The sequence below is a fragment of the Mycteria americana genome, chromosome 5 (assembly GCF_035582795.1).
Source record: "Mycteria americana isolate JAX WOST 10 ecotype Jacksonville Zoo and Gardens chromosome 5, USCA_MyAme_1.0, whole genome shotgun sequence".
Lineage (NCBI taxonomy): Eukaryota > Metazoa > Chordata > Aves > Ciconiiformes > Ciconiidae > Mycteria > Mycteria americana.
This window is the reverse complement of record NC_134369.1, coordinates 68,992,199-69,011,488: the sequence shown is the minus strand read 5'-3', so window position 1 is coordinate 69,011,488 and position 19,290 is coordinate 68,992,199. Positions and strand designations below refer to the sequence as shown.

At 43.2% G+C, this 19,290-nt stretch overlaps 1 protein-coding gene across 4 annotated transcripts in view; it reads right to left on the bottom strand.

Moving 5' to 3' along the window:
- The window catches only part of SLC35F4 (solute carrier family 35 member F4), a 131,741-nt gene that overhangs the window by 5,988 nt on the left and 106,463 nt on the right, over window positions 1–19,290 (bottom strand). For 2 of the 4 annotated variants that reach the window (XM_075501576.1, XM_075501575.1), the window contains exons 2-4: window positions 17,820–18,008; window positions 13,425–13,722; window positions 5,606–5,825 (exon numbers count right to left, since the gene is read on the bottom strand). In XM_075501576.1, the coding sequence (XP_075357691.1) occupies window positions 5,606–5,825; window positions 13,425–13,722; window positions 17,820–18,008 (707 nt within the window). Of the gene's footprint in view, window positions 1–5,605; window positions 5,826–13,424; window positions 13,723–17,819; window positions 18,009–19,290 lie in introns of those variants that run through there. The other 2 variants (XM_075501577.1, XM_075501578.1) reach the window with 2 other exon arrangements.

Genomic DNA, 19,290 nt, shown 5'->3' with positions numbered 1-19,290 from the left:
AGCTCTGGTACAACTCCTGAACCAACACCAATGTGAGATGGACACGTGCTCCCTGGAAAACCTCATTAAACTTCATTTAAGAAATATTTACTACTGGACAAACCCAAGCTTCACACCACAGACTTTAAAGGCATCTTGATCAAATCATGTGCGCTTTTGCAGAGAAGCCTGACTTCTAGATCTCACACAGTTTTACCAAGAGTCCCAGAAAACCCACTGATACTCATACCAAGCAGATGTGAATCAGACTGAGGCAATAAGCACAAAAATCCCACAAAACAATTTCAACAGAGCCAGTCAGTAGAGCAAAACCATGTTTCAAGGGACACACAGGACAGGGACACATGCCTGACTCAGGTAAAGGTGTCCACACATGGGGGACAATGGGGAACCAAGAATCAACTCCCAGGGTGGAGCCAATCTCTGAGACTACAGGGAAAACTGTTAGTGCTCCTAAATCCCATAGGTATCTAGGCCAACATCTTCACTGGGGAACTTATCTCCTGGGTGCAGCTTTAAGTACTTCCCTCCCACTGTTAGCCATATTTTACCACTAACTGAGGCACACAGGTACCCCCCTCGCATTGCAGTCGCAGTGCTGAAGGCAGAGTCACAAACCACAGTGCATGTCTATATACCACCTTACTTCTATTTAAAACATCCAGGCTCCAAGATACAGTTCAACAAAGCTGCCTAGCTGTCACCTAAACTTGAAGATACTGTTGATACCTCCAAATTCACCATGAAATGGCACTTGAAATCCATGTCCCCCAACTTAATGACAAGGGCTGGAGTCACATACGTACTCACAGTCTCTCAGGTGTAATGCAATGGCTCGATGAGATCTGGAAGAGCTTTAGCAGGAGAGGACCAGACAGCTTCCCTCCCCTCCTTCCCAGAATAACACATCCCAGCAGTCGGGCCATCCTGGGAGGAGGGCTTGAGTGCCTTCATCCAGAGGAGGGATATGGATCCAAGACTGCCATCTCTGGACTTAGGGCTCTCACTGGTGAGCTGCTGAGGAGGACAGGGGAGCACGTTCCATTTTCCAGTGCCTAAATGGGAATCTGGCCTTCACTCCTTAAGTGAGCTGGGGTGCTGGGAGACATCACCCTCTGCTGTTCACCCTGCTGAAAAGTCAGGGCACATCTGGCACAGGATGCACATACCATCACCCAAGATGCAGCAATACTTATTTTGATCCCTGAGCTTACATTTACCCAAGGACCTGCGAGCAAAACAAAGTTAAATTCTCTTAGAATGAGTTTCAGTCCCGTTCAGCGGGAACAGTCCCTACAGAGCTTCTCCCTCCTACCCTTGGTTTAGTGAGTAGTTCATTAGTAATATAATTGTGTAATACTGCTGTTCTCCTTACAGCTTATCCTCGGACACAAATACCACAAAAGTCCAGCCTTGAAGCAACACAGAATTACACTCAGGGCCTCTCAGCCATCAGCACGGCCCCTCCTACCAGTTTCCAGAAGCCCCCCCTTGCCCTGCTACACTGCCTGGCTGGTTTCATCTCAGGCTGCACTATACATCTTGCCTTGCACATAAATTCAGATGTAGCATTTCAGCTGTCAGCTGTAATATTTCAGCTGTAATATTTCAAGCAATGTCTCCCACAAGGCAAACCAGAAAAGTCCAATGTAGTTATCCCCTTCTTCAAAGGGAAAGGCTCAAGATTTAACTCTTACTGCACTCACCACCCAGACCCAGCAAGCGAGTCCTTTCCTTGTATTAGTGGAAATGAGTAGATCCATCATCCCCAATAGGAGATTCTTCCTATTGGGAAAAACATCTTCCCGGTTTGGCTACACCAAATTCAGAGAGCCAGTTTCCTAATTTAATCAAATATTTAGAAAGCCAGGCACTTTCTTTCCTGAAACGACTGAAATGATGGACACATATGGAGCACCATCTCAGGAGACATTAGATAAATAAGACCTGACACTGGAAAACAGCGAGAACATTATTTAAGTTCCATGTTCAAAGCTCTTCCTGCAGATTATACATCACTGCATTAGCACAGTTGACCCCTGCCTAGCAATTGTCGTGTGTTTGCTTTAGAAACCTGAAAGCGCATCCTGCAGGCTTCTGTAAGCTGACAAGCAGCAGCAAGGCCACTGTGAAGCAAAGCTGGTTGTTGTACCTGACAGCTCGTTAAACAAGGCTTTTAATTAATGGAAGAGGGTAGTAACTTTCTTTTGCAGCCTCCTAGGTAAGGAATGAAATTAGCCTGCCTCTTTTTTTTTTCATTTTTCCCCTGGAAGAGATCGAGGCCAACCAACATTTTACTCAGGAGGATTTTTTTTCCATGCGGAGCACAGCAGCAAATGACATGCTGTAGTAAAGAAACCTGCCTCCAGACTACAGCCAACCTTCTGGGGGGGGAAAAATGTCCCCAGACCACTCCATACCTACCTAATAAGCATTAATTCAACTTCACAGATGAAACACAACCAAGGGCTCAAACATGCAAACATTTAAGCAAGTGGCTAAATCTAAGCAACACAAGCCAACAGAACTACTCAAATATATGAAGTCAAATATATTTAAATATTTGTGCTTGCTCTGAGCCAAAGCTGTCTGGACTTCCAGGAGTCCAGTGTAACATGGATACATTATTAATTTGTGAGATGTTCAGAAATGTCCAAGCAAAGAATATTACAGTGCAGGCAGGGATTGTGCTATGTTTCCTTGTGCAGGGCAGTAGGTATTCAAAGTACCTAAGGTCTACCTGCACTACTTTTATAGGTAAATAGCTATATAGTCATTGCTGTATATGTCCTTCTCGTAGGAATACTCTTTCTCCAGCTGGTGTTTTTCTCTCTTGGGTTGGGTGCAAGCTCCTTCCCACACTACAGCATCACCGCTGAGGGCACGTGGCTCTCACTGCACAACGCACACTCCGGGTAGCTCAAACACAGCTAGGGCAGCCAGATGTCTGCATGGAGCCCCCAGCAGCACTTCTACAGCTAGTCAATGCTTCCACGGGCAAGATTATGCCGTACCATACGGTGGCCATCAAGACAGGTTTGTCTTTAGACAGTCCATCTGAAAATCCAGCCCCCCAGCCTGGCCGGCAGCTGCTTTCCGGGGTGTGCGGGAGCGGTGTGCCGGCACACAGCTCGGGGATCGGAGAGCCATCAGGCTGCTGGCCGCTTGGAGACAGTTTGGAGACTGCCTGCAGCAACACCAGGCGGGCAGGGAGCTGGTGATGCTGGAAATCTGCTGCAGAGCCACTGAGCCTTGACAGCTGCTGGTTCTCAAGCCCAGGTGGATGAAAGCTGTCTCTGGTACACGGGCACCGGCTGCATCCCCACCTCCGATGCACGGCAGACATGCCCGACGGCTCTGAAGCTAAGAAAGAGCTGCTAGGAGCTGAGCTCCTTTGAAAAACTGGCTGTGCTCCTGGGTGCTGAGTGCTTTTGCAAAAACACTGGCTCAGAGTATATGATTAAGCCCTTATTTCTTTTCATCCCCTTACTGTCCAAATAACCTAATTACACTTGCTGTCTGAGAGGCTGGGGGGGTGACAGCAGAAGAGGCATTCAAAGCACAAAAGGCTGGGTCTGTGCTGTTTTGTCGTGTTTTAGTTCTCAAACACTCTCCTGCGTGGTTATTAACATCATTAAGTGTTATTCTGGCAGGAGGGCTGCTGGAAAATGCTGCTAATTACCTTTCCAGCACTGTGCATCCAGAATCTGCCAGTTAGCAGCAGAACAGTTTCTTTTATGTGCAGGATTTGCTGTTCACTTCTTCTGCCAGGTTTTTCTTGTGCAAACCTGACGGTGTTTACAGCATTAATACTAATGCACATTTATAGCAACTTTTTTTTTAGTCAGTGAAAAATAACTAATAACTGAAAATAGCTTTAGTATTTTTCATCTAGGTTTCTTTAAGAGAGTAGGGTAGGAAAATACAATAGCTGTGCTTACTCCTCTAGAAAGAGGTTGTTTTTAGAAAAAAATTAGCTTTAAGGCATCAAAATTTCCTATTTTTTCAGCTAGACTCAGTATCATCTTACACAAGTGAGTAATAACAGCTGGAAGCTGAGATGATCAAGGGCCAGAGAAGGGAATTACAGCCTCAGAAATTACCAGTCCTATTGATTTCTGTAGAGAAGAACTGAGGATTTCAAACGCTGCTTAGTTAGTCATCAGCAGGCTGAGGGTAGGTTGCATTCACCTGATGCTTCTATGTTTTAAATTATATATGAAATCAATATACAGGTGTCTGGCTTTAGCACTGCAAGATGAAATGTCCGCATCCGTACCTTCAAGGGCACTATGGCTCAGGTCTGTGAAACATGGGTTCACCTCCTCAACTTTGCCTGGTCTGGACAGAACTTCCACTGAGCCAGTCCAACAAAACCCTTCTGGCAGATCCCTACCCAAGAGCTCACTTGTGTGATGGCACACGTCTTGAGGTGCTCAGGCCCCGTGCCATTACTAATTGCCCAGCTAGTCCTGTCTCACTGGGAAATTAGAGGAACTGTTCTACTTCAAGCAATTTCCTCTTCCATTCCCAAATCCCAAGCACAGTGCTCTCTTCAGTGTACTGGTGTCTGCTCCAAGAGCTAGATCAGATGCCTGTGAAACAGGATGCCTTTTCCTTTCATTTCTGAACCCTTCTATCACATTATTAATCAAAAAAAGCTGCTGCCCTCATTTTTTTTTAAAAACGAACCCACTCAGATGAGTGTCCTGATCCATCACGCTTTCCATGGAACTTAGGTCGAATTGCTGGTGGCCCCTTCTGGTCACAGGCACCACACCTGTCCCAACCAGTCCCTAATGAAGCTCAAGGCTCTTGATAGTTCAATCAGGATTGTACCCAACACGACCATTAGGCCTTGAGCCATTTCAATGTGGGAATCTGCATCAGCAGAACTGGCAGAAGGCCTAGCTACTCCTTAGCCAAGGTATAAAGTCAACAGTTTAAATTGCTGCATATTATGAGATTTGTGTGTGTGAAATTACAGGAAACATGCTTGCTTTCCCCCAGATCCAGGAGCACATCGTTTTGCTAGAGTTCTTTTTTTCTTTTTGCAGGGTCCATATTACTGCCAGGGAGTCCTATAACATGTTAGTGCAAAATACACCCTCATGCAAAACAGTTGTTGTCCCTTTTAAACTATATTTGGCATATGCACATGTGTATGCATTTATGTGTAGGTAAAATAGGGTGGCATAAGAAAAACAGATTACCTATTGAAAACAGCTATCTACCCAAACAAGGAATAAAATTGCTTTGGTTAGAATGTAAGCATTCATCACTATGTTCAAAATAAAATTAATTGACTACTTCAGCACTGTAACCCAAGACAGAATAGGTTTATATGAACTGGAAGTCCTCCTATTCTAATTCATCAAATTACACTTAGATGTAATAGCTTCTTGAAATTCCCACATTGTATTACCTCTGGAGTCTGAGATCTCTAAGTGATCTTCAGGCTTAGGCTTGCATCATAAAATTAAATGAGAAATGGCTTCATGGTATATACATACCATAATGCGGCAGTACTATGGCAGCACAATAGCTTATGGATTTAAGGGCAATTACGAAAACAAGAGAGAGTTGAAAATCGGCATGTCATTACCCTTGCTCCCATGAACCTGTCTTTCAGCACAATCCAAGAAAGCAAGAAGACAAAAGCTTTGTTACAACAGAATAGGGCAGAGACGTCTGTGGCTGTCAGCTTCTTTAAAGCCAGTAAATACAGGTAGTTAGTCAAAGTCCACAGAATAGAAAAGGGAGCAGTCCTTTTAAGAAAGAGTTTCAGCGTCAGACCATCTTCACCAAAAATCCGACTGCATTCCCTATGAAAAAAAAAGAGTTTAAAACTCAGCTGGGATTTTCCTTAGCATTCACTCCAGCACAACAAACATTCATTAGACTTTTATCGCATTCAATTAAGTACTTTTCCTAAGTACTCCGCACACCCATAAGAATCTATTGTTTAATTCACATAGAGAAAATAACCTACAATCTTCTTAAAACAGCAATTTCGCAAATAGAAAAGAAGTAACTTACCTGGAATAACCACACTTTACGCAACACTAATCCCAGGGACTCACACACAGAAATGAAGGTTATCTATAATGCACCGACAGTTCCCAGGCTCTGCCTTAGAGGCCATGAACAGAGGGATTATAACCACCATTTTTTCTCTGTAGCTTGACAATTTTTTCTTGCTTTGCTCCAAAACCTGTTTTCATTCTTATTGAAATATATTCTCACGTATGGCCAAGTAAGCTTTAAGAATTGCCTAAAGATACTCAAAAATACTGCCAGGCACATCACCATGGTGGGAAAAAGAGCCACCAGCCAGTGGGACTGAGCCAGTCAAACAAGAGCATAAGAAAAGGAACGAAAGGGGAGGGAAGAGTATTTAACAGCTTTATTTTATTATACAGTGAAAAGTTGTGTTCGCTTAGAGACATTTACTTGTGGATTAAATTGCAAACAAAATCTCAAGCTTCCCAAACACCGTATCACACACACAACTTAAGTGAGCTGTTTACTTCTTAGGATTTCACGAAAGGAAAGGGTCAGCTCTGAAGAGGCTGTTTTTAGGGACAGCACTCCTGTGCAAAGTGGTACCTGCGTGGGCTAAGGGGAGACTGAGTACTCAAGCGTGCAGCTTGATTAAAGGCACATCACTGCACCCCTCCTGAAACATCTCTACCTTTCCCAAATTAGGAAGGTTGTTTTTTAGCAACTCCAGTGTCTGCATTCTTGGTTAAAGGTATTCCTCAAGATATTCCCGGTACGCTTCATTTCTTGACACGGCAGGCTCTCTGACACGTCTATTTAAAACATGAAAGGTCCCTGAAGTGAATGCTTCATACAACCAAAATACCAATGGAGTGAACCAAGGTACCACCAACCTGCAACACATCCTTACGAGGCAACATTAAGGGATTAATCTAAATGCCATGAAGCCTTGGGGCCCCAAAGGATTCACAGCCAAATATGGCTGTGTTTGGAAGATTGCTAAAAAACTAATTATGTAGAACTAATTAGTAACTTCGAAGATCGCACTGCAATGTGAAGTCAAAAACACTTGTTATTTGGGGGGGGAAAGGGGGTGGCGGTGTAATAATTATCCTGATTTGGCTTTGCCTTTAAAGACGGAATTGTTTCCAGGTCTCCTAAACCATTTTTAGTAATTCTGGGGAATTCTGCTGTTAAAAATATTGCAGTTTTTTCCTATTAAGAATGGAAACCATCGCTCTTGTTTTGAGGAAAGTAGAATAATAACATCTATGTAATACATGAAATCAGCTATGTCTTAACCTAAATGATTCTGTGATTCTACTTAATAACCATTCATTCCCTGCTGACACTAAAATGACCTGGGGTACAAAGCAGTCATTTCTGGTAATAATAAATTCCTTTCTCAAACTCTGTGCCAGGGTGTCCAACAAGTTAACACTCAGGCAGGCGTATCAGCTAATTATCTCCTTCACTCTAGTTGACCTCGACGTTCTCAGAATTCAGCCTGTTCTCCAAAGATCAGAACAGAAACATTACACATAGAAAGAGAATAGCTAGCGGTGTGTATGATTTATCTGAGATGCAACACAAATACTCAGTGAAGCAAATAAATTAATGCTTAATTTTGACTGTAGGCTTTTGTATCACTGATTTCAACAGGAGTTGAAGGTGATGAGTTTCCTTGTGTGAGAATGGGCTCACCGGTAGCACAGACTTGAATGTTCATTGACATGCAGATATAGCAGTCTATGTTTAAAAGATGTTTTTCTCCCCTTGAGACGTAGGTGGATGCAGAGGGTGATTCTGAGCTCAGACTACATCTCACTTCAAGACAGGTGGCCTCTGACCTGGATGCACTGTGGCTGTGTCACCATTACATGACACCAGAGCCAGGATGCCCGTCTCCTGGCAAGAACAGATCTGCGTTGTGAACTACAGACCTGCACAGAGCCTGCTCTCTCCAACCCAGTGGGAATTCTGCCATTGGTTTTGATGCACGATTGGATTGTTACACAGCTGTAAATCCAACCTGTCTCAGAAGCTGTCAGGATCTGTCTTAGAGGAAACAAGCTTGTGCTGTGTTAAAACAAGAGAGAAAGGTGCTTGGGCTGCTTACAGTAATGCAGGGCACAGTTAAGTACCCCAGTGCTATGCTGATAGCATACAAAGGCAACAGCAAAACCATCCAAGCACGTCACTCTGGTGGAGTCTGCAAGGCAGCAGGAAAAGCTCTTCTACAAATCTGCCATGGGAAATTACACCCGTCATCCATCGTGGCCCCCACTGCCAGGGAGATGCTGGGAATAAGCCTGATGCTTCTGCTCCTCCATCCATGGGGAGGGTAGGTGGCTTCCAAAGCCAAAAAGGCTGGAGGAGGATGCCAGAATGGGTCAGGTTTTGTTGTCCTGCAGATCTCTGGGATGTCTGCACACAGGCAAACTCAGAGCAGAGTCAGGAGGATGGAGTCTGAAGTGCCCTGACTGTGAATCCTCGGAAGGAGGAAGCCTCAGTGATTATTATATTATTCTGGGTTGGACTCTGTGGGCCGGTCAACCCTTTGGCAGAGGCAGTTGTGGCAACGTTGCAAATGTCACTTATCTCTGAGTTCCCAGAAGCAGTGGGAGGGACCAGCACAGGTTCACAGCTAGGAAAAGAAATCTGGAAACACTTCACAGGCCGCAGGCAATGGACTGTTTAAGCAGATGGAAGAGCCTCCATCACACACAGCAGTGTACAATGACCAGACAAAACAGGGGCCAGTGGTTCCTCACCTCTCAATTAAAAATAAACAGCAAAGACTTGTGACAGTGTTGTGCTGAGGGAGACAGAGACCTGATGAAGTCACCTCCGTGCCTAGGAGAACTCCATGAATAATGCCTAGTGAGTGAGGAGACAGGAAGAATACTTTATTTTCCCAGTCATGGCTACAGTAGATTGCCTCGGGCTTTGTGAGGGCTGGTTGCTCAGTGGTTAACTCAGCCTCTTTGGCATGCAACTAAAATTAAACTTGCAGGAGTCATCACGACATGACAGTGATTAAAACCCTGGGCTCTGGAGAGAGGCTCCATGGACCCCTCCCCATACAGTTAATATATCTGTAGGCTGTTGTCTTAAAGGCAGAGACATATCTAAGGGCAGCTGACCCTGAAACTATGACACAAACTATTTCCAAATGCACAGGAAGTCTATTTAAAACCTGCCCTCTAACATAAATAGCTCTTTTTATTTGCAGGTAGCCCTCAGCCATCAGCTCTGGGCAGTGTGCCATGCTCTCGGGAATTACAGCACCTCAGGCAGTCATGTAGCTTTGCCTCTGGCACCCACTAAATAGCTCGCGTCGCCTCTTAGTTATTCTGATGCCAGCCCCTGCAGAAGAATGGGTTTATTCACCCCTGACACACAGCAGCCTCTGGAGTGTAATGCAGCAGCTGGTTTTAAAACAGTTTACAGAAAAAACAGAGCTAACAGACGCTACCTGGGGTAACATGAATACAGCGAATGTAATTACATCACCCAGATTAAAACTTGGCAAGGCCACCAGTGACATTATGGTGTCAAGAAGCACTGTGGGACCTTTTGTGAGCACAAGTTGTTACTATGTCATTTGGTCCTCTATCTAAACGATGGCATCTGCTGCAACAAAATATCTTCCAGCTCCATTTCAGGAGAGAGACACAGAATGGGAGTAACAATGGTTAAACAACTGGTGAATTGTTTTCCAGGACTGACTGAATCTGAACATTAAGAAAGAGCCTGGCCAGCTGTATTTGTCTGCTCAAGAGCTGGAGCAAAAGAAAAGGGAATTGTGCATGAACCTCTCACATAAGCAGTGTCTGTCTCGGGAATGCTGTCTCTCAACAGAAGCCCTGGTTTTCTGCTGCTGGTCTTCCTCCCTACTGTTAAGACATTCGGGGTTGGAGCAGCTTCAGGCAACAAAGATCCTCATCTCTCCTCTGAAAAGCCCTTTGCCATGAAGATCTAGATTTCCAGTGCTATTCCAAAAGTGGCTGAGGAAGCTGGACTGAGCTACTGCTGCAACATAGATGGAGAGATTTGTAGGTGACAAACTTGCAGATGACAGCAAATATCAGCTACTTACGGCTCTGTTTTTACTGCAAGTGATGCTCACATCTTGTTATCCTTCTTGCTAGAAAACCAACTCTTCCCAAGATGTTCATATTTATTAAACCTGCACCTACCAACACTCTTCCTAGCCAGTGCCTCAAGGCTGCATAGCACCTGTAGGACTAACCTCAGCTATTACATCGTGGATATATTCTGGCAGAAAGCTGCTGAATGTCACAGTGTTTGTCCTTGAGAAGCCAAGACGGTGGATGGGGAGGCAAAATTTATTGACATTGAAAATATCATCCACCTACTCCGAATCATAACTCTATTAGGATCCTACGTCAAGTCTGTGGAGTGTCTTCTGCTGTGGTAAATACTGGCAGGTTAGATTTCCTATTGCTGAGCTTACTGAGCTTCAGATCATTTTATTCACCACTAATGCAAGGAGTTTCAAGATCTTTATGTGGGACATACTTTTTATCTACAATACTGAGGGGATACCAAGAGCTGTGTCTTCTGCCTCAAGAGAACCAAGATACTTTACTGAAATGCAGCAGGGAGGTAATAACCATGAGTTAGTTTCTAAGACCACAAAATTTAATCTCTAAGGTAAAGTGTGAAAGGTCAGAAATACACAATTTACAATCTCAAAGATTATAAACCTTTCAGAAAGCCAATCTAAAGTTGAAGATTGAGACTTCTATCCTTCCAGGTGGGATTTATTAAAGTAACAGTGGCCCTATACAGCTTTGCCAGCCTGGGGCAGCACTCTGCAACTCACTCGCATGATCACTGATCTCTGCCAAGATATCATAGACATTGTTTGTTCTGATCCACCGGGAATATCTGCTGGACAAAATGTCATATGTCTTTAAAGCTCCTAGTGAGTAACTATATCCTCCAGAAACACAAAGACAAATCACCTCTGGACTCTGAGGCAGGCCTGGAATCCCTACAGGACGGGCTTTATTGACAAGAGTTAGCTACTCCACAGAAATAAAACCAGCAAATGAAGCAACAAGAAATCTTACAAAATGTAATAAAAAGTCTTGTAACAGGAACAATATCAAGAACACAAACCAAGCAATTATACAAACAATTGATCTAACTTTGAAAATAACCTTGTTCTGGGTAGGAGGCTGGGTTGAATGACTTCCAAAGATCCTTTCCAAACTAAATCTGTCTATGACTCTCCAAATTTTAAAACTACAAATGATGCTTTTCAATTCTTTAGGTCATCAGAAAATCAAGCGCTCATCCTGAAGAGATGTCCATTCCCATACCCAAACTGAAAGAGTTTGGCTTGTCAAGTTATAACACGGCGCAGACCAAGTAGTTGGTCCCCATCATAAAGTCAGTATTTGCCAGCAGTTACCTCCTCCCTGGGCTGTGAGTTCCCGATCTATCTGGAGTAGGAAATACCCTCGCAAGATGCCTTTCCATGGGCCCATCAGCTCTAACACTAGTCTCCTGTTTCCACATATTCACAAAACTACTTCTCATCTCCGTGTGTGGAGAAATTCCTCTGGGCATGTAAGCATGTGTCCTCACCTTTAAAAGCTGAACTCCTAACAGCTTGGGACATGTATCAATTATTTAAGCATACTTTTATTATGCATTCCCACAAATGTTTTGCCCAAAATTTTGCTCTGATGTATATATAATCAACCAACTAACTGCAGAGAATCTGTCTGCAGGGATATTTATTCTCACCTTCTTCCTTATCTGCTGTGCCTTTGTTAATTCTTTACCCCATAACCAGACGCCAAGCCAACACTGTTAATGTTCTTACAAGTACTCCAGCAAGAATCTGAATGAAGGCATCATTAACGTACAAAGCACCAGGGTTTTCAGAAAACAGTTAATTAAGTGCAACTGTTCAATTTCAGTCACGCTGATTTGACAGAAATGATAATTTAGGGCCAAATTACATCCCAGATCCTGGCAACAGCAGACAAAGGAAGAATTTGGCCCTGCTACACTCCAGCCTGACAGTCACAAATTGAATTCCCCGTGTGCTCAGTGACAGCTGTGCTGAACCCTCTGTCAGTGGGAACAAGGTACGGGCCACACGCTGGTTAATACCTTGCAGAACAGACAATTCTGCTGAAGTCAATAAGATTGTTTTCAAAGCAAGTCTGCACTGGAGTAACAGAATTGGGTCCCAGCTCAAAATTATCCTGTGAATTTCTTCCCTCCATGGGCAGGGTGTGTTATCTCTTGGCAAGCTGAATTTAGCTCTATCCTTTAAGGCAGCTTCTACTTCATCATCAGATTGGTAGAGTAATGGAAGTGGAGGAGGAACTGTGACATGAATTGTCCCAGAACGTGGTGGTACTTCCAAAGCCCTGAGGACAGGTTAGACACAGCTTTCTTAAGAAATGGCTAGGGTGAAGCTAAGCCAGCTTGGTCCTGCTGCAGTGCTGGTAGTTGGACCGGATGATCTCTTTGGGTTCCCCTCCAAACTTGTATTTCTATGATTTCACAGTGGCTACTGAAGAAGGATTTATAAATTTCCACCCCTGCAGACCAATGTTATAGTTAGTACTATGGGCTGCTTTGCACTTGAGGTTGACAGTTCAATTACAACATGCAGCCACGTGGCGTAAGGAAAGGTTGGGGTCAGAGAGACATTTTCCCCTGGCTTTTGCAACACAGAGGAAGAGGTATTTCCATGTGGAGCCTGAAAGAAGATGGGACAAAGCCTTCAAATCATTTCCTCAGGATGACAGCCACTCCCCTATGCTAACTTAACCCTCAGAGCTACAGGGGGAGGAGAGCCAAGAGTCTGCAACCTGCTTTAATTCCTACCACATGTAAAAGAGAGCAGAGAAGGCTACTAGAATGGTCTTCCTCCATGCTATGATCCAGCAGGAGGAGGAGAGGGCAGTTTTCATCCTGCTATTCTTGCTGAGCACAGAGAGCAAGCTATGGTCTTCCTCATGGAAACCATCTCCTCAGGTTTGAGCACCTTCTCAACTATGAGTTGTTTTGGTCGGACTTTATGCTACTGTTCTATCATAAATGGATCAGAAGAGATTAAATAATGGCCAGTGGAAGCCTGATCCAGGCATGAACACAAAATGTAGAGATATTAGATAATATAATAGAAGATTATAAGCAAATTGACCTTTTCATATCAGTAAAAAAACCCTCTAACAATCAATTATCCATTTATTCAAGCATATATCACTCATTTGTTAGCCTTCTGTAAGCTATTTATGAATGAGATTTTCTGCAGCATGACCTTTATTCTGCCTTCTGACACCATGGGTCAAACTGAGAAGAACAGTGATCTCAGTCCACAGAAATCAAGTTGTTTAAAGGGATATTGCCATGATAAAGCCTACCTGAATTTTTTGATTGGAGACTGCTTTTCCTGCGCAGTTGCAAGGTGCCCAGAATAATAAATGGGAAAAACCATAATGTTCCAGTTTGTTGAGAACCAAGTCATGAAAAAAGGACAGTCAAAGGTCTCATATGTGATTTTGACAAACTGCGTGGTCCCAACCCAGGAGGAAGAGACGGACAAAATGATCAGAAATCTCCAGATAAGCTTGAGAAATGTGGATGTGCAAGACTGGCATCGTGTCTGTCCTTCAGCTTCTTGGCTGCTGCTCTCTGTGTGCGTTTGTGTTCCTTCTTCTCCTGGAAAAAAAAAATAGAAAAAGAGAAGGGTTGTACACATAATGAACGCATTCAAAACAATTCTTGCCTTCTCCCTATTATTCCTCTATGCCCCGCAAACACTGAAATCCTGCACAGAAATACTTCAGTAATACTGTGTCTGTCATTTCAAGGGGATAGGAACAAAATACAAACACAATACTGAGGCCTGAGGTAAGAGCATTACGGTTAAGCTGTTGCCACTGTTTGCTTTATCAGCCCTTCTTTCCTTCTGTCAGCCAAACCTCTAGAACAGAGCTACATCCCTTGGAACCAACCACATTATAAAGTCAATTACTGTGCATGTGTGCAAGATAAAAGCTATCTGAGCCTGCACATCTGAAGCCAGGAACAAGTTCTTATTATTCAAGATCTTAACTCAGGAATTACTTTTTTTATTTGCAAGCTGGGAGGAGAAAAAGAAACAGTTTGGTGGTTTTATATAGCCAAGCGGAGAAAGGCTGTTTTCAGTCAAGTTAGTGTATTTACATTTTTGAAGTTAAAAAAGGAAACTGGACAAAACTGAATCTTGGCATGCCTAGAAATAAACCTCTACACATAAACAAGGAGGAATTGGAAAGTTGTCATTCCCCATTTTAGTACAGTACTTTTCAGACCTAATCTGCAGACCACTGCAGATTTCCTATCAGAAGTGTGAAGCACGTAGAGAATTTAATCTTACTGGCTAATGACTTGCTCTCCGGACACATCGTCCAGAGATGCAACCCATGAACCCTATTTTGATTTCACAGATCCTGGCTGAAAACAACAGAAACTGAAACTGCGTTGGATGCTGAGAAGCACTAACACTGTTGCCCCACAAGCTCATGTGGCAGCACTGAGCTCCAACCATGTACCCCATCAGACCATATCACATCAGTCTGATAGAAGAAACAGGAGTTCCTTCTAAAAACCTTGACCTGCAGCTAGTCTTAACTATTACTATCAATTATCAGTCGCATCAACACATGATGTGATATATATAGGGAACAATATAATTGTTGATGTTAAGAGGAGCTATGGATCCGCTGCAGTGAGAGCATACGCTGTCCTACATTCAACTTAAATGTGAAAAAGGTATCCTTTCAGACCCAGCTTTACTTTCCTTTTATATTACTGTTTCTGCTGCAGCCATAAAGAAATGTCAAACTGAGGTTCAAAGTTATTACATTAGACCAACATTACACCTAAAAAACGATTCATTGTAGCAGGGAGTGCATTTGCAATCAAGAATTTTCCTAACCAGGACATGAAGCTTTTTGTAATTGTAATTGTATGCTGTATTTTTTTTCCTAAAAATAATCAGTATTCAGTTGCTCCATTGTTTAGTGGTGAATCAAGAATTTAAATAAAATTACAGGTTTATTAAAAACATGCAGAGGATAATCAGACACAGCTCTGAAAAGGCAAGCATCGTTTTAGCACTCCCTTTGGCTGCTGAGAGAAGACAGATATTTTTATGGTACTAATAATGACTGACATCTTCTATTAAAAGGTAATTTACAGTTTATTCACAAGTTAGAATGGCTTAAAAATAATATATTATGTAACATCCACTTGCAGGTTTTCCTGCTAAGCAAAACTACCATGCAATTAGTCCTTCTTCAGCTAACAGTTAAAATAATCATACAATGACAGAAGACCTTCATCCATACTTTCTTTTATCCATACTTTCTATTTTTCAATTACTAAATGACTATGTAATTGCTGTTACTGTGCATGACACTACCATTAGCATTTAACTTGGATTGTACAGTCCCAGGTTTGAATGTTAGGGAAAGGCACAGAAATATACACTTGTTGCAAGTCCTACCTTGGATTAAAGACCTATGTAAGTTTTAGCCTGATTAAATGTACAGTGGGGAGTTTTCGTAAGTGCTTAATGGGTAGAATTCATCCCATGTAATGTAGTTAGCAAATAACTGCGTATTCAAACTAAACATGTTGTCTAGGGCCCCTTTATATTTAATGACGATGGACAGGAATGATGAGAAGGTAGCTGATTTCATCCTCATATATATCTAAGCCCACTGGAGGTGCTTATCTCTCCCTAGACTAGATATTTACATTTAATTTATGTGAAATTGAGATGGATCCCTGGCCAAAGTGACATAGTAGCTTGACAGTTGCTTTCAAAATCCATGGGATGTGCACACCTAAATCTTGGCCAAAGAATCAAAAGGAGAAGATAAGAAATACCTTTAGAAATAATTACAGGGCTTGAACTCAAAGACATATGGGGAGCAGGCACACAATTCATACTAAATACATTTAAGGATTTCCAAGTCATGAAGCTGAGGCTGGAGTAAGCTAGAAAGTAGCACTTGTGTTCAGATACCGAATGATATGCTCATGAAAAGAAAACACATTGATCAGCCAAAGTGGTTGGTAGATAACATTTTACAATTAGCAAGGTGGTAGAAATCCTTGGTGTCTGCGTTTAGTTTGGTCTGAAACAAACCTTACTTACCCTGTCAAGAGCACAGAAACAATCTGAGAACTCAACAAGGATGAAACAACAGGGAAAGAATGCAGATGACACTGCAAGTGACACATGGAGGTGACACTGGTCAATGGCAAACTGTGTTGAAAGGCAGCTAGCAGAAATACCCTTGCACGGTCCTTTTGTCTATAATATAATTCTTGCTTGTGATGTCTCTGTGACAAGATGGTAACGGAAAAGCCTTTTGCTTTTGTTTTTCAGAAGAGTGAGATGAGGAAAACCAAAACCTACAGCTTTTCTTCTGAACTCTTTTGACTATTTGGCAACTACATCCGAGAAAATAATATTATTTATATTTGTTTACCTACCTGTCAGGTCAGTCCTACTTAGACCTCACTGATGAGGAAGGGAAGATCAGCATAAAAAGGGAAACTAAAAAATGCAAAATAAATGTTTAGAAGAGTATGATGTCAAGGCACTACTCCTTTCTCAAGGGGACTAAAGTCCTTTCTCAGAGAAGATGGATTCTGATTTTGGATGTACCCTAGTGCCAACATGCACAGAGCTATTTCAGCCTGATATCTGCAAAAATGAGAGTAAATTGTTTTTCTGATCTCTTAGGTATGATCTTTACTGCAAAATGCTGTATCATCCACTCCTTCCAGCAATAATCACCTCCAATATTTTTCTGAGGGTTTCCATCAAGAGAGTACTCCTGGAGTACGAGATCCCTCCATTTTTCAAGACAAGAAGAAAATGGCTGACTCTTGCTGCCATCAGTGGTGAAGTGACAAGAGGAAGGTTCATCTCCCACAGTTCCAGTGTGCAAGGGAGATCCAACCTGTTCTTCCTCCCCTTTTTGCTCACAGTATCTACACAGACAGTCTTCCAAAGAACTTGGACAGTTAAATTATTTCAGTCATTTAATGGCTCTCTCCTCCTGAACAGTACAATTCAGCAGACTCAAGTGGTTGTATATTGTAATTGCTCCCATCCCATCCCTGCTGGTGATGGATGCACATCATGGTGAAGAAGTCCGTGTTCACCACACCTACAGGTTCATTTGACCTAAACGTCTGCAGTAAAGTAGGTGACACATTCCTGACGGAAGCCCTGATGTGCAGCTGATCGAAGATCTGAACTGTGATGGTCTTCCCTAGATATCCTTCCACCTGTTGCTCCTTCTCTTCCACTCCATCAGACCATCCATGGTATGAGCCGAGATTGTCATTGTCTTTGAGAAGGAACATGGCTGGCTCTTAAGGGTCCTGGTCTCTGGCCAGGCTGAAACTGAGGAAACATAACCACTTTGTAAAAACTAACTTGCGTGCTAACGTTAATGATCCTTTCAAGATCTTCTGTGCCTACTGACCTTATGATTTCTCAGATACCTAACACATTACATGTTCCTACTGAGGCCCAGGCCTCTTCCTCCCATCCTTGCTTCCTTCCCGCCTAACCCCAGCTTGCACACAGGTACAGGAAGGTACAGGAAGGACTTTCATGTGGCTTTGCTGTTCGCAGCACCGTAAACCAATGTCAACATGCTCGGACTCTGCACCATCTTTCAAAAGACAGACGAAAGAGGCCTTTCGCAGGCATGCTGTGACGCTGGGAATGCGGCTGTTATGCCTACCTGATCTGCTCTGCCTCTCGACTCTGCTGTGCCGACAGATTCCCGAGGGACTTCGATTCTGCAGCTCAAGAATGGGAGCAGCAGAATCTTCAGCAACAGATAGAGGGGAGAGCTGCCTAGTCATGCCTCTGTGTCTGCTGGGGCAGTTGCCTCCTGGCTTGCATTGGATGACAGATGATCGTGAGGCACCTGAGAAGAAAGAGTTTGCATCAGTTTGGCTGTAAACTCCCTGGAGGAAAGCGGGGCTTTCAAACACTCTGTCAGTGAAATGCATACAAACGATTCAGCGGGAGAAAGGAAGCACACTGCAAAAATCAAGGTTTCAGCTCTGGTAAGAATAAAGTAAATAAGTAAGTAAATAAATACTTAACTCTCTCCCCCCTTACAGAAAAAAAGGTGCTGTATGAAAACCAGTCTTTCCCCTGAAGAAATGAGAGCCCCGTGCTGCAGTATATTCTTAGCCCCACAGCTCCATCCATAGGGTCTGAACAGGCAAAGGAATTTGTACTCACGTGGGCCCCTTCCTGAGCACTGACACTGAATCAGGCAAAAGGAGAGGTCACCATTCTCCCTTAGGGTGGAAAGGAGGGCTGAGGAACCACTGCCTTCTAGGGTCAGTGGTGACAGTCCCTCCAGAGGAGAGCTTCCCCTTTCCATCCTCCAGAATGATCCTTGAGACTCTTGTATGGAATAAAGCCACGGCCACTGACATGTCTTTTGGATGAAGACTTCTGCTAAACCATTGAAGATGCCAGTTTTAAGCCTTTACATGCACCAAATCTTCAGAGTAGTTGCTTTTTCTTCTTCTGCTAGGCGCAGACAACACCAAGACGCTGCATTTCACACAGAGGCTGTATAGAGGCACAAGGCAGCAGACAAGACCCAGGTCCCAGAAACACCAGTGGTACCAGATGAAAAGTTTGCCAGTGAGAAGGACACCACATTTTATGAGTAAGAGCTTGAAGGACTGGATTAAGAACCAGCAAACATCAGAAAAGAGTGCAGTGCTGGAATCTGGCAGAGTGAGCCTGGTGATCTTCTATGTACTCCCGAATTTATTGAAGGTGTCTGTGTAAGAGGTCAACACATGAGCAGCACAAGAGTCCTCTTCTCAGAAAGGCAAGATGACAGGCCATTTTGGTAAGTATAAATGTGTGTTCACGGTCAGTTGAGATCACCCACCATTTGTTTTGCAGCTGCTACTTCAACTGGTGACCATCTTACCTAAACTTATGGAAGACGCATATACCCAGAGCAGCCACTGACCTTGCCATGACTTGGAAGAATTTAATTTGACAATCACACCTATTTCGCATTGTAAAGAGTACAAAAATAGACACAAACCCCATGTGTAAGGTGCCAAATGTGCAACAAATATGGCAGACATCTCAGAGGGCAACATTCTTCATTGCAACATGAGCCATTCAAGTACACTGTGCAAATAATTCCATGTCAAAAAATAACATAAAAG